The 17,145-nt window shown below is 38.2% G+C and overlaps 1 protein-coding gene across 1 annotated transcript in view; it reads right to left on the bottom strand.

Moving 5' to 3' along the window:
• Nucleotides 1-308: 308 nt before the first annotated feature.
• Nucleotides 309-17,145, bottom strand: part of LOC124146404 (CXXC-type zinc finger protein 1-like) — a 96,948-nt gene continuing 80,111 nt past the window's right edge. Inside the window, exons 12-15 of the mRNA XM_046516671.2 lie at nucleotides 14,998-15,105; nucleotides 4,674-4,817; nucleotides 4,129-4,281; nucleotides 309-1,300 (exon numbers count right to left, since the gene is read on the bottom strand). Of these exons, the coding sequence (XP_046372627.1) occupies nucleotides 1,148-1,300; nucleotides 4,129-4,281; nucleotides 4,674-4,817; nucleotides 14,998-15,105 (558 nt within the window). The 3' untranslated portion in view covers nucleotides 309-1,147. The remainder of the gene's footprint in view (nucleotides 1,301-4,128; nucleotides 4,282-4,673; nucleotides 4,818-14,997; nucleotides 15,106-17,145) is intronic.

Below are 17,145 nucleotides of genomic sequence, written 5' to 3'. Positions count from 1 at the left end.
ACAGCCAGAACATGGCTTGGGTAGGCTGATACACCAGGACAATTGAGTGAGTGAGTTTGGTTTTACATCGCTTTTAGCAATATTCCTAGTAATACCATGACGGGGAACAGCTGAAATGGGCTTAATTCCTTGAACCCGGGTCTTCAGCGTGTTGTGTGAACGCCTTTAACAACAAGGCTATCCGACTGCCCAACAGTCAGTTAAGGAAGGTGGGGCAGCTAATTGGTTTTGGTCAGTTTCATGTGACAGGGAATACTGTTTGAATGTAAACATTTCTGAAACAAACATTCATTTAAACCATCAACACATTTGGGAAAGAAATTCCTCAGATGAAACATATTTTATTTCGACAATATTACCAATGACCAGACCTGTGAAGATCAGGGGTAGAATAGGTCTTCAGCAACCCTTGCTTACCGTAAAAGGCGACTCTGCTTATCGTAAGAGGCGATTAACAGAATCAGGTCGTCAGGCTCACTGACTTGGTCGATACATGTCTTCGTATCCAAATTGGGTGGATCAATGTTCATGATGTCAATCACTGGATTGTCTGGTTCAGACTGGATATTTATTTTCAGATGAGCTAAAAGGGGTTGATGGGAGTTTGTTTGTTGTTTAACGTCGCACTCAGCATTATTCCAGCTATATGACGGCAGTCTGTAAATAATCGAGTCTGGACCAGACAATCGAGTAATTGACATCATGAGCATCAATCCACACCATTGGGATATAATGACATGTATCAACCAAGTCAGCGAGTCTGACCACCTGATCCCTTTAGTTGCCTCTTATGACACACATATATGCCTTTTATGGCAAGCATGGGTTGATGTGTAGTGATATACATCGCTGATATGCACCAACTACACAGGTGGTATTTGTAACACAAAAGAAGAAGACAATGACACCACACTGCAAGGTCTGTGATGTTACACCTATGGCAAGTCATGTTACATGTTATCTTTCTGAGATTTGTACAAAAATAACATGACAATTATGAAATAACTGAACATTTTTGAGAAATGAAGCTGTAGATGCAGTTATTTTCATAGTCCAATCCAAATTAAGGCCCATCCTTGTTTAACTGTTAGACAATAGTAGATGAAGCTGGACCTAGCTGATGTCTTTGGTGTGAGAGGATTATGGTTTATAGACTGGTGTAACTATGTGAAGTCTTCATTGGTGTGAGAGGGTCGTGGTCTATAGACTGGTGTAACATCATTCCCAGCACTCCCATCCTGTTGGACATTGCCATGCGGATATTACGCTCTTGCTCAAACAGCTCATCGAGGCGAAGCCACTGAAACATGAAATTGTTGTCCACTGAATCATGTCACATCTAAAAAATAGTGCCATGTATTGTAGATTAAAATGGCCATAAACAGCTATAAACTTTTTGTACAAATTCAGATGTCATCACTGATGGAAACAAGCATGTTTTTGCTTCATTGGTCATGCAGTTTCTGTGGGGATTATGTTGACAGGAAATGCAGGGGGGTTGGGGGGGGGGGGGTCATGTGTGCATGCGTGCGTAAGCATGAGCACTTGTCTGGAGAAATACCAATTTTATGGTGCTATCCGACTGAGAACAGCTGTAGTTTTTTACAAGGAGACTCCACTCAGACATATCATATTATTGTTCATATTATTTCTGAGCAGACTCGTCCTTCTTTTACCTCCTTCATGTCGAGCAGCAGACAGGAAAACAACAAGTACCACTTTTAATGTCTTTTGGTATGATACAGGCAGAAATAAAAATTCAGCTCTAAGCTAGTTGCGTACCCAAGTTATTCCAACTACATAATAATTCCTATCTTCCTGTCCTTGTATATACTGTTTACTTATGCTACCATTACTCTCTAAACTGTAGCAAGATTAGCTGGTCATAAGCGGTGACTATGGACTATGTGTCTTGGTTGATTGTGTTTCGACAGCCTGGATCCTTGCTCATAATAACAATCACAAGATTACCTGGACCAGATCTGACAAGCCACTGTCATATTGCTGGTATTTTGCTCTGTACAATGTAAAAAACAACAAACAAAGTGCACTATTTCAAGGCAAGGATTTGTGTTGCAGGGGAGATAACTATTCTTCAAGTTAGTACTTAATGGGGCACTTATCTCTGGCTTCTTCACAGCCATCTAACACTGTCCATTAGGGCTCACAACGTCGACTATGACAATGAAGTCGATTTGCTCGCTAACGCAACTGAGCGTGACAAGAAACTGGGCTACCATCTGTAAGGACAGCGTAAATATATTTTGAGGCAATATCTGTTTTGAACACTGATTGGTTACCCGCGATCTATGAATGGGATGTCGTTATCTGGAAATACCCCTGATGGTTACAGTTTCATAAAAAAAAGTATCCCTGCAGTGAAAGCATTTTAGGATTGCGGATAATAGGATTGCTATCTCTTGTCATCCATGTATAACCCTGCACCTGTTTATTTATTGTCATTCACTTGAAGCTCAGTTAATGAATTTATTACAGGTATAATTAGTGGTAACACCACTCAGATTATCTGACAAAGGTTCCCATTTGGCATTTCTTTTGTCTTGGGTAATTATTTAATCTGAATCCAGGTTTGAAGTGAGGTGAAATGTATGTAATGTAATATGCACATGGCAGCCCAGCAAGAGGAGTGATCAGTTGATTTACTTTTTTTTGTAAATCAACTGATCATTCCTCGCCATCAAAGGATTAACAGAAAATACGCTGATTGATTAATCACTCTTATCTTGCACAGTGGATTTGTCAAAAGTAAGTGTTTACATGTGTAGGTTTACTAAAGCAGATGGAACACCTCCATATCTGGCGTGAAGTGCCAATGTAAAAACAACAGACTTTGTTCAAAGGATTGTTCATTCATATCTAATTCTGTTTTTTTAAAGAACTGTGGACATTATGAAAATAGTTGTTACGTGGGCTTTCTCAGCTGACCTTTGAGACTTGACACCTATGTGAAACACCTGAAACATACTAAGTGAAACACCTGAAACACTAAGTGATCAGTTGAGAAACGAACATGGGTTATAATATCCCGAAACGCTGTATATATTTTAAAATATTTGATTGTTACAGAGACACGTGACATCGAATAAGTTTATTTGTACAGCTGCAGACGTATGGGATATTGTTCCTTTATGTGAATGTTCACGGATACATTCCTCGAACAAGGAAGCTGACAAAATTTATACATATAACTTTGGTAGGTTGTAATTATGATATTTGCATTTTGTTTTCCTTCATTTGCTGTTGCCCTGAATGGAATCATTCTTGTTCCTCTATGTTGTCGTTGGGAAGTTCTTTGATGTGAGACAGATGTTGTTTTGACAAGCCTTTTCATTTGTAGGCGTGTATATGTTAGTCAACGTGCAAAATGTGATTCACTCAGGCAATTTATAAAATGTCTTAGTATTTCAATAATTTACAAATTGACGGAAACATCTGTGCATTTATTTAAGAGATTGACTAACAATTATTAAGAGGTTCAAAAGGGCTTAAAACATCACAATAGACTAATTATGCTGGGATTAGAGACCAAAACTATAGAGATGTACTTTAAATTTCATCTTCTTTTAATCCTCAGTCACTGGGTGATGAAATTAAAGCATAAAAATGTTTGGAATTTGTTAACATAATAACATAAATGGACAGATTTTTCAGTCAATTTGTTAAGTAACTAAATATTTAGGCTCTTAATAAATTGCCTAAGTGAAAATGTTACACATTTTGACTATAAAATAAACACACGATAAAATATGCAATGCTCAGGTGAAAGATTTACTTTGTGTTGCAAGTCAAAATAGTGTAAACAAAAATCGCACAATACCAAGCAAGTGATTTTGAAGATTAAACTGTATTTCGGTTTGTTGATCAATGTGACCATACTCCCTTACACTATCGACAAATGCGCAGCACAGGTCTAGATTTCTGCTATATCATCCGGGTATTCACGGGGAGAAAAACAATAACAAGGGCAACAACCAGTCCCGGGGAATTGCTGTAGATCAGTGCCCCTTTAAAGGTTGAAACAGCTCAGACCTACCTTGGTCCTCCTTCTATTATGTTTCTTGCCTTCAGTGCAATACAAAACTTTATTCCAATAGTTCTTCTTCCTACCTGTCTTAGTCTGTTCATGTCAATCTCTGCTCGCCTTAGTTTCTCCCAGCAGTAGTGTTTGAGACATTTCCTCTTAGGTGCTCGACAGTACTCTCCTGTCTCTTCAAATACATTGGCAACAAGGGCACAACCACACACATCATCTGCCGCTATCTGAAGAGAAACAAGTGTAATGGCGAGAAACACGTACACTTTGGCCTCAAATAACAGTTTTCCAGTTCAACTAACTAATGCTGATTTTAAAGTGCTAGCTCACTGAGATACCATGCCGTAGTTCAACATGAATACGTTACTCAGACACAGTAAACCAACTCCAAGCCGATCAGTCCGTTTAAACCCCTTAATGTTTGCACCAGGCAGGGTAACAACAAGTACCATACCATATACCAGTCTTTTGGTATGACATGGCCTGGGATTGAACCCCCGACTTCCGCTCTCCAGGCAGTCGTGCTACCACAAGACCATGCTGGGGTCTTCCAACTAACATGAATAGCTTTGCTTTGGCTTCTTAGGATATGACTTCAACTTAACACGACTAGACTTACTTTCGCTTCCTTTGTGTGTTCTGGACAGAGGACTTTTAATCGCTTGCAGTAAGTCTTCTGTTGAGCATTGTAGTAGTCACAAAACATGGAACTGCCCTCAATTCGGGTCTTGTAGATGGAACCAAACGAGGTCTGAGCCTCAAACTGTAATCAGACAGAACAACTATTGTAATAAATATCTATTAACAAACCTCACAAGTATAAATAATAAGGGAATATTGAGATCATAAGATTCAAAAATATAAAGGTGACACAAAAAAGGTATATGTCTATATTAAAATGCCACTGGCGGGACATACAAGAAAAATAGCAATATTGTAAATATTTTTTGATTATGTAAAATATTTTGGGTTGGTTTTATTATCTGTGGTGCCAAAACACTGTAGCTCACCTAGATATGTACTCAACACTTTAAAATGTCAGAGAGCCACTTTATAAAAAAAGTTGCAATCAGCATTGCAGCTCAAATAGTTACAAACTTGAAATCAGCAACAAACCTTCCATAATGTTTCTAAATCTAAAAGAATCAATACACAACAGTCAAAGTTACTTTTCACTTCGTTTCAACTGTGCGCCTCATAAACTTTCTCAGGAGAACTGTCAATATCTATTATATTTGATATTTATACACTTATCCTGCATTACAAATATAATGCAGTCTCTCGCAGTTGAACTAATACCTAATCCCAACATAGATCTCTCACCCAAAGAGAACACTTTTGTTTGAGTGAAATAAAGTACCACTGGACAAAATATCATCCATTCCAAACAATCCAAAACATGGAAATACCACCATTCCAAATGGAAATATGACCATTCCAAAATTTGTCAAGGTCATATTTCCAAGCTTGGATTTGTTTGGATATGTTTGGATACAACATGTCATAATCATATCTGTTAAACGTTGTACAACTTTTGACCTTATGTGAGATTAGTAATGACATGTAAGTAAATAATTAAGAGTATTTTGGCACTATTTACCACGAAAAGACCAAATCATGAGCAAATTTAACTAAAAGAATTTCTGTCATTTAAAGTGGCTACTCTTTATATTTAATTTCTTATCTTCCTTGTCTATAATCATATGACATCGACCATGAACTTTGAACAATTAAACAAATATTTTGTTTTCCCATACCGACTTACGGTTGTCGTAGAACAAAGACCGTTTCGAGAATAGAGGGCCTCATTATTATAATTTGAACTAATATACATATGTACATAATAGTACTAGGTATAAATGAATTTTGATAAGTGTTCGTACAAGGATATGAACTTCTAATTATCTCGGAATTATGCGCAACACATAGGGCTGGAAATTTTATAGTTGGTCTGGAACTATCTGACGGTAATTCAAAACAGGGAACAAGATTTCGTCAAATGAATCATTGAGCGAGGAATGCAACGATTTAATTGCTGAAAAAATGAATAAACATATCTGGAACAGAGTAGACTGTTCATTCGGACAATTATATGCTACGTCTATTGCCAATGAAGTTTATCACCCCATGTTATAGCATTTGTTTCATATAAAAGATAGAAGCCAAATAAATGGGACAATTAGTTGTTATGAATTAGCTTTACCTCTGTGACATATTATTTACCTGGATCCTCAGACAGCGCCGACTTCCTGTGTACATGTTCGTACATGGCAATAAATGGTTTGACAGTTGTTTGACGAAATCAGTCAATAATTATTGACACAGTGATGTAATTAAAATTTGTCACTATTCACAACTCCTATTTTGATTTTTCTATTGTTCAGCTGTATTTTCGATCAGTTTTATATATATATAGAAAATCTTCTCTAGTATTTATAAACCAAACCTAAAAACATTATATAAGAACAATTGTGTTTTTAAAACGTAAGTTTTCTATTAAAACAACCATGCAAGTAATATTTCAGCCGTAATATTACTTTAGTTACTCCACAGATTATATGCAAACGCAGCGAATGTAATGCTACTACGTCACAGTTGCCTCAGTAATTAAGGGCTGGGATTTTTTTGTGAAGGCAGTTAGAGCAGACAAATTTCCCCCCTTGCTGTATAATCACGGTCGCTAACCATATATATGTATTTTTCGTGTTTTTGGCTTGATTTGATTGTCCTTTGGTGAAAACTGATGTTCAATTGTGAAAGCAAACCCTTTTCCCATGAACGTTAAAAGACAGGAGACTTTGTTTTTTGTCAGAAATATCAACGATGAAGTCGTTTATATATTCGGAAATCCATAGTATGGTAAATATTTATTAAATGCATGTCCTGTTTTGTATATATGTATATATTATCATGTTAATATGGACAATGGTAAAATTCATTATCACAGTTTAAGTGCTATTCACAAATGTATGTAAATCTGCTTCGTGATGAAAGAAGCATGGCAATAAATGTATGCATCTTATTCTTCATTTGTTCTGTATTCTTTGATGAGAATGAGTTTCGTTAATGATGATCACTCTCACAGATTTTTTGATAAGAGGATAGGACTTTAACTGGAGAATAGTTATGAAAAACATATATAAGTATAGGTGGTCTGTGCACATGTGGTGAAACTGATACCTCATTGATTTGATAATCGGGACTTGGAAATCATAGTCTGTCATTAAATTGATTTTAAAATATATGGTTTTGACTGTAGTACGTCCTGACATGATAATATTATGTTGTAAACAACTTATCTTATCTTATGTTAAGTAAAACAATTATTGATAACTTCCTGAATTCCAATTGTTCATTGAACAGAATTATTCAAAGCTCTGGCGTGAGACAACAATAAATTAGATGTTACCAAAGATTGTCCATTTTATGATCTTAGGCACATGTCGGCTCACTTACATGTGAGCCGTCTAGACGACTGTCTGTTTTATAATTAAATGGCAGCTGCCATCCAGCCGAATACTTAATCTTGATACCTATTATATAATTATTGTCTTGTCGAGTCAAGTGCGGGTCTCTCTCTCACCTTAGGGAGAATGCGACTGTAAAAGCCCCTCGCTAGACAGACAAGTAGTGAATGTTTGAGATAAGTTTATTATTTATTATATATAGTTTAAACTCAATAGATAATTCATAGTCTTTTTATTGTTCAAATACTAATAAAACATATTTTAACTTGTTCCTTCTAAACATACTTCCAAACCATTCCAAGTCATTCCAAACATTTCCTGTGTTGGAAATATGTTTGGAAATGTTGCCAACTCCTTATTTTGGATTTTCCGTAAAGATTGATCTTTCCAAGCTTAGGAAAGGTTGGAATGAGCGATCTTTCCAAAGCAATCCAATGTTCATTCCAAATTGGAATGGACGCTCCTTGGTCTTGTGTACATTCCAAAGAAGGTCCTTATGGAGAGGAAGCATAGCAGGTGTAAACATTACCTATGTAATGCAGGATAAGAATATAAATATCAAATATATTGTGTGTTAATACTAATATAATGCAAATTAATTCCCACAGCAGGATGGTGAGCAAATCTCAAGGGCAAGTTGATCTGTGAACATTGTGATTTGGTACTGTGACCTGTATCCAAGGGTCTTGGCTGTATATAGTGAGACTGCACATCTGTAAGTTGATCTGTCAGATGAATCCCATTGATGTATACCAGTCCAGAAACTTGCTGCACAAATCATTGACTAGGTAATAAATACAATTAAATAATCGTTGACAGTTTATTTCATCTTCTTGCATTAGTCATAATGAACAGAAGAATGAATAAGAAATCTGATCTTTCCTCCATTTCAGAATGTTGAGATCTGATCTGTCCTCCATGTCAGAATGTTGAGATGTGATCTTTCCTCCATGTCAGAATGTTGAGATCTGATCTGTCCTCCATGTCAGGATGTTGAGATCTGATCTGTCCTCCATGTCAGAATGTTGAGATCTGATCTGTCCTCCATGTCAGAATGTTGAGATCTGATCTGTCCTCCATGTCAGAATGTTGAGATCTGATCTGTCCTCCATGTCAGAATGTTGAGATGTGATCTTTCCTCCATGTCAGAATGTTGAGAAGTGATCTTTCCTCCATGTCAGAATGTTGGGATCTGATCTTTCCTCCATGTCAGAATGTTGAGATCTGATCTTTCCTCCATGTCAGAATGTTGAGATCTGATCTGTCCTCCATGTCAGAATGTTGAGATCTGATCTTTCCTCCATGTCAGAATGTTGAGATCTGATCTGTCCTCCTTGTCAGAATGTTGAGATCTGATCTGTCCTCCTTGTCAGAATGTTGAGATCTGATCTGTCCTCCTTGTCAGAATGTTGAGATCTGATCTGTCCTCTATGTCAGAATGTTGAGATCTGATCTGTCCTCTATGTCAGAATGTTGAGATCTGATTGGGTCACATGAACTTGATAACATACTATGTATTCCTGGTGGGGAAGAAATAAATCCCTTACACCCCATCGCAGGGTGCATGTGGATTTCTGAACAGGAGAATAAATCCCTCATATCCCACTACTAGCAAAAAGCAGCATGATGTTTATGAGTCACATGACACAACAATAGTTAGTTCAACAGAACAGCTCTTGTCTATAAATTTTCTATTTTTAAAAAAAAAAATTCAATTCATTTTAAATAACAGATTGAAACATGTCCTGTGCTAAATTTTGTACCAGGAGCCAGACGCATAAAACCCCTGGTTCGCGGTACAAAAACTAACGTGGGACACATAAAACCACATATACCCCTCATGATACAGCAACAAATTATAGTGTGCCTGTGTTATAATACAGAAGAATGCGGGACGATGGTCCAACTTGCCTCGATTGCCACTCTCACAGGTTAACCTAAACATTATCCAAGGTTCGAGGTATAAGACAAGGAGAGTGCCTACCAGAACACTATCTGCGACGTCTTGGGTTGGCAACAACTGTCCTACCACCAGTGGCCCCAAAACTCCTAATTCCTCTACGGACTGGTCTCAGAGACGGTGTCTTTCAAATCGAGTGATGTATTGCCTCAACGCTCAAATTGCACATAGTAGCAATTCCTTGTCAATACTACACCATGACAACACTATCTGCGACGTCTTGGGTTGGCAACAACTGTCCTACCACCAGTGGCCCCAAAACTCCTAATTCCTCTACGGACTGGTCTCGAGACAGTGTCTTTCAAATCGAGTGATGTATTGCCTCAACGCTCAAATTGCACATAGTAGCAATTCCTTGTCAATACTACACCATGACAAGACTGGTGTCATGGACCTTTGTAATGCTGAGGGTGTGTAGTTCCCCTGGACACACAGCTGTAGTGAGCACTATAAAAAATGGCATCTTCCTGGTCACACAATCTAGTGATGCAGATGCCAATGGTTTGTAAGGAGCCTGACAAAAGTTACCTAGTACGATGTCCCAAGCTGGTGGATGAAAATTCTGCATTTGGTCTTCCAGTTTATAGGCCTTTAAAATGAGCTGGACCTCAGGTATACATAAAACCTTCACAACACAAAGTACCTTTAAAACAGAGCTGATGTCTGCATAAGTTGAGTCAGACATAAGTACACCATGAACTGCGGAGAAGCCTCCATAAGAAACTTGTCATCATTGAGGACTCTAGCGGAGTGCATACAGAAATAAAGGCAGAAATGAAGCCTTCCCATGTGATCAAGAAGGAATCCAAAGCCCTTGATCTAGGCCTGGGGGACTAATAGATAGGCAAACGGTGATTCAGGCTGGTTGCAAACAGATTTATGTTAAGGTAGCTGAGAGTCTTGACGAAGTGTTGCTGGAAGACTGTCAAGGAAGCGGTGTACCAGACAGCTGTGGAGCTGTCAGTTGCAGTCCACAATTGGAAGTGTCTGATGGAGTAAAATCGTGTGATGGCGTCATGTCTGAGTTAGGGAAACCCTAAAGTCCTGTGCTGTTGTCAAGAGATCTAGGAGGACTTGCCAATCTTTCAGGCATACACTTGGGGTATCAGTGCCTGGTTCGTGTGCCACCATTCTTTTTGGACATTGATGAACACTAACCACTGTGTTGGAAGTGACCCAGATGTTGGAGTCAGCTCTGATATTTCAAGATTTATCAGCCAGCCCAGTTGAAGTAGTAGAGTAACTGGAGCTGGCGCATTTGTTCTGGTGATGGAGAAAGCAGTCATCCAGATAGGTGTGGAAGTGGAGACCACATGTGTGGAGGTAGACTGTGGTAAATATCGTCACTCACATAAAAAGCCATGAGGAAATGCCAAATGGCAGGACCACATGCTGGTAATGCCAACCTCCTTTGGAAAACCTGAAATATGGAGGATTGTATCCTGAAGGTTGATGCTGCTGACGAACTGCCCTGGGTAAAAGGTGGTCCTGAGAGACACCAATGTGGTTAACTTGAACCACAGAGGGCACTCCAGATAATCTCTGTTGAAGATGTCTATGTGAATCATTCTCCATTTGCTTGAACCCTTCTTGGGGACCAGAAACACAGGAGAATAGAATCCTTGCCCACTAGTGTTGACAGTACCTCTTGTGCCTGCTTCTGTGCTAGAATGTCTACATTTGATTGAAGCAGCATAATTTCCTCTAAGTTCCTTCCCTTGGGGAGTGGTGATGTTATTAATTGAGGCGCTGTGTGCCTGTATGCCTCTCCCACAAAAATGCTGTTTGCCGCTATTCAGATCTGAAAAAGGGACACTCTCTTTGGCTGGTAGGTGCCAGACTGAGTGCCTACATGGCGCTGAATAGCTTGAAGAGTCCTTGTGGGATCGATCATCTTCCTCCTTAGAAATAGGAGCTGGTTGGTAAACAAAGATGAGTGGACCATGGTTGATGGGTCAATCAATTATTATATGCAGCAACCTAGTGTGATGATGGCATAAGCCGAACGATTTTTGGGCCTTGCATATTAACAACCGACTGCAGATGTTGAACTAGGGCTAGCGTGTTCAACTCAAATTGGCTGCGGAGATCACTGTCACATAGATGGATATCAGAGAATGACGTAGCTCTGTCTCAACAGCCGCTAGTTTGGCGTCTGGCGTCTTAAAAGGCATAGTCTATGCAGTGAAAAACAACCTTCTTATAGGAAGCATCTTGAAAGGCCCGCGATAGTGACCCCAGGGTTTTTCTCTGACCCTGACTTTTTTTTGGGGGGGGGGGGCCTGGACCCCCAATAACTAATTTCAAGGGTCCTTGCAGGCAAAGTAATTTAATAGTGTAGTGTACTGTACTGAATCAATAATCATTTGGACAGTGGTCATAATTGATGGATGAAATAATAGAGTAAGTGCTCTTGATACACTGCAGGCATCATGAATATAAATGTGTTTCCTTCGGGATGCAGTAATATTTTCTTCTGCGTCCATTCTCAACATTTGTGTGTACTGGATGCACATTTAAGCGTTGTTTAAAACTCTGCAACCTGATGGGTAACCTGTCTACTATCCAGATCATCATCGTGGAAACGGCTCTCGTCCATATCCTCAAGGTCATCATAATCACAGGGTGCTTTCTGCTTTCCCTGCGCTGTTCCAAGTTCCCCTGCCATGAGGTAGAGTCCTGGTGCTGATTAGCATCCTCTCAAATATGATCGTGGTTTGGTTACCTGAGGGACCGAAGACATCATCTTAGCATGGAGTGTGTTGACAAGCTACTTCAATGATGCTTTGTGTAAAGTTGTACTAGTAGCTGCCGGAGTGGACAGTGGAACAGTAGTATGTGTAGCAGACAAGAAATCACCGATCTCATCCCTTGACATGGCTCTGTGATTTTCTGTGTAGATTTTTAATTCTGCAGCAGTCAATAGCAAACACAGTTCATACATGTATTAGTGTATTGTAGTGCACTATTGTTGGCAATTAGAGCACCCTAGACGTGGGTCCCACACCGTGTCATTCACTGTAACATACAAAACATTCTTCAAATTAAAGAAGTCCCATTAATCAGTTGACCATCAAACGAAACGATCAGAACCTAAAAATCAAACACCAAAGGTGAATGAATTTAAGAATAGAAATTAATGCCAATCAATGAGCATAAAACAAATCAGATGCGAGAGTGAAAATGACACATAGCAGATGACATGAAACAAAATGATGGCCCGATCGATATGATAATTTCGAAGAAGAAATCTCACACAAGCCACCCAAGACTTGAAAGTGATAACCAACAGCCTAAGCAAATCATCACAGATGTATCTAATACGAATATAGCCAATGCTTCACAAAGGATATAAAAGGGTGGGAGCTTCTCATGACAGGACTTGTCTCTGTCAGGGAAAAACAACAAGAGTGTCGTGATCAGCTTGGGTTGTGTGATGCCTGGTGTTTTGGCAATTTGTTTATGGAGAGGTTCTCTCTTAGTGGGAGATCTCTATTGGATTATATTTCAGTTCTACAGCAAGCGATTGCATTATTTATAATGCAGGAAAAGATAAAAATGTATTCTTCTAATGCAATACAATTTTTAACAAGAGTTTGCCACTAACGTGGCTATATCCCCCGCCCCTGTTGCAGAATTTATGACATAATTGAATCTAAACAAAACCTAACCTTTTTTAACCGAGTTGGAACTTGTTGTCATGGAAATAGTGGCAAACTCTTCTTTTTTTTACAAACGTGGCCATATCTCCTGCCCAGCAAATGAAATGTATATTATGTCAACAATAGTGAAATTTGATCACACAAACACATACATTTGAAAATATTCAAAATTATGTAAGGTGTAAAAGGCAGCAGGGGAGCATCTACTTGATGCAAAATATCCTGAAGAAACAAAATAAAATGCTTCAAAACACAATTTCTATGATGTTCAAGGAAAAAAATGAAACCTTCTCCACAAAAAACATGATGGAAGTACAAACTGACAAAACCAGTTCCTACATTTACTGCTGAATTCATTAGGGTGGGAGAAAGAAAAAACATTACAAGTCATGTACCGGCACTCACTGCGACGAAGTAGGCTGCCATGAGTGCCACACACATTCTATGTTGTGGCTTTTTAACAATATGGTCATACCATGTGATATGATAAAGTGAAAAATAAAACAAGACAATATCATAATTGTGAATGCTAAAACTCTACAGCACAAAAGTCTTCATAGCAACATGCGCTGAAAATTGTAAAAAGTTTCATAGAGAAGTATGCCATCTTATCACACACTCATCTCTGTCATAATCAATGCAGAAGTAGGGATGATGGATTTGATAATGAAGTCATTAAACAAAAGTTACACTAAACCATTATTAAGACACATACGGACAACTTGGTAGAAGGCATGTAGTTTCCCCTACTATGGGAGATACCTCAAAAAACAAAATGTAGGCACAAAAAAAAACTTTATTATGACTTATAAAATTCCTTAAACAGGTTATATGGGTATCAAGTTGAATTTTTTGGCATTTAAAAGAAGAATTCATAAATATCTAAAAGTTCAACTTGTTGCCATGGAAAAATAAAAAAAATATAAATTTCTAAAATTTCTAAATAGTAAAAGGCACCAGTTTAGCATGTACCTGACAGACCTGCAAAGTTTCATGAAAAAATATTGAACGGTTTATGAGTTATGCTCCGGAAACGAACCCTACCCTCACAGAACCTAAGTCCATCTTGTTGCCATGGAAACGTAAAAAATAAAAATTTCCAAAATTTCTTAATAGCAAAAAGCACCAGTTCAGCATGTACCTGACAGACCTGCAAAGTTTCAAGAAAAAATATTGAATGGTTTGTAAGTTATGCTCCAGAAACGAACCCTACCCTCACAGAAACTAGGTCCATCTTGTTGCCATGGAAACGTAAATAAAAAATATAAATTTCTAAAATTTCTAAATAACAAAAGGCACCAGTTCAACATGTACCTGACAGACATGCAAAGTTTCATGAAAAAATATTGAACGGTTTCTGAATTAGGCTCCGGAAACGAAACGTGATGGACGGACGGACGGAGCCCGTTTCTATATCCCCTGCCAACTTTGTTGGACGGGGGATAACAATTGTTTTGCAAACACCACATCAAAATCCTAATGACTGAACAAAACATTATGTCATCATAAGGAAAACCAAGTTCAGCATCCTCAGTCTGTCAATTTCAGAGAAACACCCCTGCAGTTTGAGAGAATTTAAGAGCATTACAGCGCATTTTGAACAAAAATTGCAGTGTAATGGATTTTTCAATATGTCTACCATAGTGCAGTGGCAATACTGAAAATTGGATTTGAACCTCGTGACCAAATGGGTTATCATCATTGGTGGGAACACGCACGTTACGTTCAAGCTTCATTGGGCGTGGAGGAGACAATGTTTACCAGGGATGAGTGACAAACAGGCCAAAATAGTCAAAATAGTTGAAGTCAAAATAGGCCTCTGGTTATGCTGAGTTACAATGATTGTAAATGTACCTTAGCAAAGCACCTCTCCATGTGTTTGAGTGCACCCCTCTGGTTGATCTCACCCCCACAAGTAACACAATATATGGTGAACTCTGTGTCATCCTCAGCTTCAGTTCCCTGCAGAGAGACAGTAAAACATGATGTACCAGCACTCTCACTGGTATTGAGTTCAATGAGTAAATCAAAACACAAGGTTATTACACCAAGATTTTAAACATGACTACATGTCTATCACAGATGACTGAAGTAAATATGAGAAAAGGACGCTTTTGGCAACATTGTAGTTGTCAACTTTATGTTTACTAATATATTTTAAGAGCAACATTCTGACATCATCAACACAACAAACACACATGGATCATATATCTTTACACAGTATGGAAAATGTTTATGCAATTGACTACATGTAGTTCAAAATGTGTAAGAAAGTTAAAAGGAGATCAAAGAGTGGCAATGAAAATCTTAGCTGGTAGTACACCATCATTTGACACGGATAGAGAGATTAACTTCATCAGAACAACTACAACCAGAGTATCACAACTTCAGGACCACCTTTTAAGTAATACTTAAGAGGACACAATGTTTTCAAATACAATTCTCAGATAATTTTGTGATGCCTTGAGTGACATATTTGTTGAATATGCTGTCTTTATTGGTCTTTAGCCAAACAGGATCGGGTGGTCAGGCTCGCCGACTTGGTTGATGCATGTCATGGTATCCCAATTGCATGGATTGATGCTCATGATGTCAGTACATACAAAGTCACATTCAACAGTCCTATTGCGATATCAATGATTCCAGTCAAATTTCAAAAGACACTAAGAACTATGAAATTTCTTCCTGATAAAACATACTGATATTAATTGGGAAAAGATGTTTCTACCACATGGCAAAAACAGAAGCAGCCCAAGACTCACCTTTTCCTAAATGCCCCAAAACTTTCCCATCATGCGCCATTTCCACAAATCAGTTGACCTCACACTTGTCTACATCTTAACAAAAAGACATCAATTCCCCTCACCCTTAAATATGGGCATAAAATCACAAAAAGTATGTCATACACTTCATTATATCAAAACAGGTTAAGCCTACAGCTTGTGAGTATGTTTTGTCAAATTCCAGTCATGAGTGCTCAAGATATTGTGCAATCAAGTTTGCTGGGACATGAAGTTCACACAGTCATCTTAACCTTCAACATCATCCTATTGCATGCGAGAACATTACTTGTTGCAAATTAAGAAGTCTCCATACCATCCTAATAATACCTCCTGAATGAAGTCATTTTATGAGTAAATGACCTTGAAACAAACTTGCCATTTGCCTGCCATCTTTGTTTTCTTCATGAGTTAATCTGAAATTTCCTGAAATTTGAACCATGTTTCATAATTTTGACCTCAAGTGAAAATGATCTTACATGGGGGGACATCCAAAGTTGGATTGAGACCCCGCCTTAGAGATATGTACATAAAGTTTGATCAAATTCCAATCATAACTGACATTATCCTGTACTAAAACATTTTTGATGCCTAATGAGTGACCTTGACCTTCATTGTAATCAAATGTCAGACATCAATGTTTCTAACATCTGTTATAAGCATGTGGTTGGCTGCTTAAAGTATATAAACTGCTTGTGTCCAGTATTCACCTATCACATCCACCAGGTACCTTGTGCTTGTTGTACGAACATGGTGTACATAATCACAACATGAAAAATAAGCATGATTAATCTTGTTTAAAAGTAAATCTTTCTTATTTGCACAACATGATTGTTTTGATGACAAGTAACAAGTGAGAAAAGCCTTTGTGGTATTTGAATGGAGTGGCTGAGAGATTTGTCTGTGAAAATGTAACTGGTCTAGCCAGAGCTTTATATCTCTGTGTTATGGGATTTCGGACACATAAAAAAACATTCATAGTTTTCTCCCTAATCACATCAACAACCGTCAAACATCTCCTTCACTTTTAAAAGACAACTTTCTCTTAAGGATCATCTGAGGATTTACAATGTCTTTGTGATGCTACATCCCTCTTCATAAGCGTGAGTAATCCTGATAAACATGGCCGTCTGAAAACATATGACCTCTGAAAACCTATGATCCGAAGATAATGCCATTTTTAAGATCAGCAATTATACAAGTCCCAGGACTGAACATGTGA

This window comes from Haliotis rufescens, unplaced genomic scaffold (genome assembly GCF_023055435.1).
Source record: "Haliotis rufescens isolate VD_foot unplaced genomic scaffold, xgHalRufe1.0.p SCAF_22, whole genome shotgun sequence".
Lineage (NCBI taxonomy): Eukaryota > Metazoa > Mollusca > Gastropoda > Lepetellida > Haliotidae > Haliotis > Haliotis rufescens.
The sequence above is the reverse complement of the archived record's forward strand: the minus strand, read 5'-3'. Positions and strand labels throughout refer to the sequence as shown.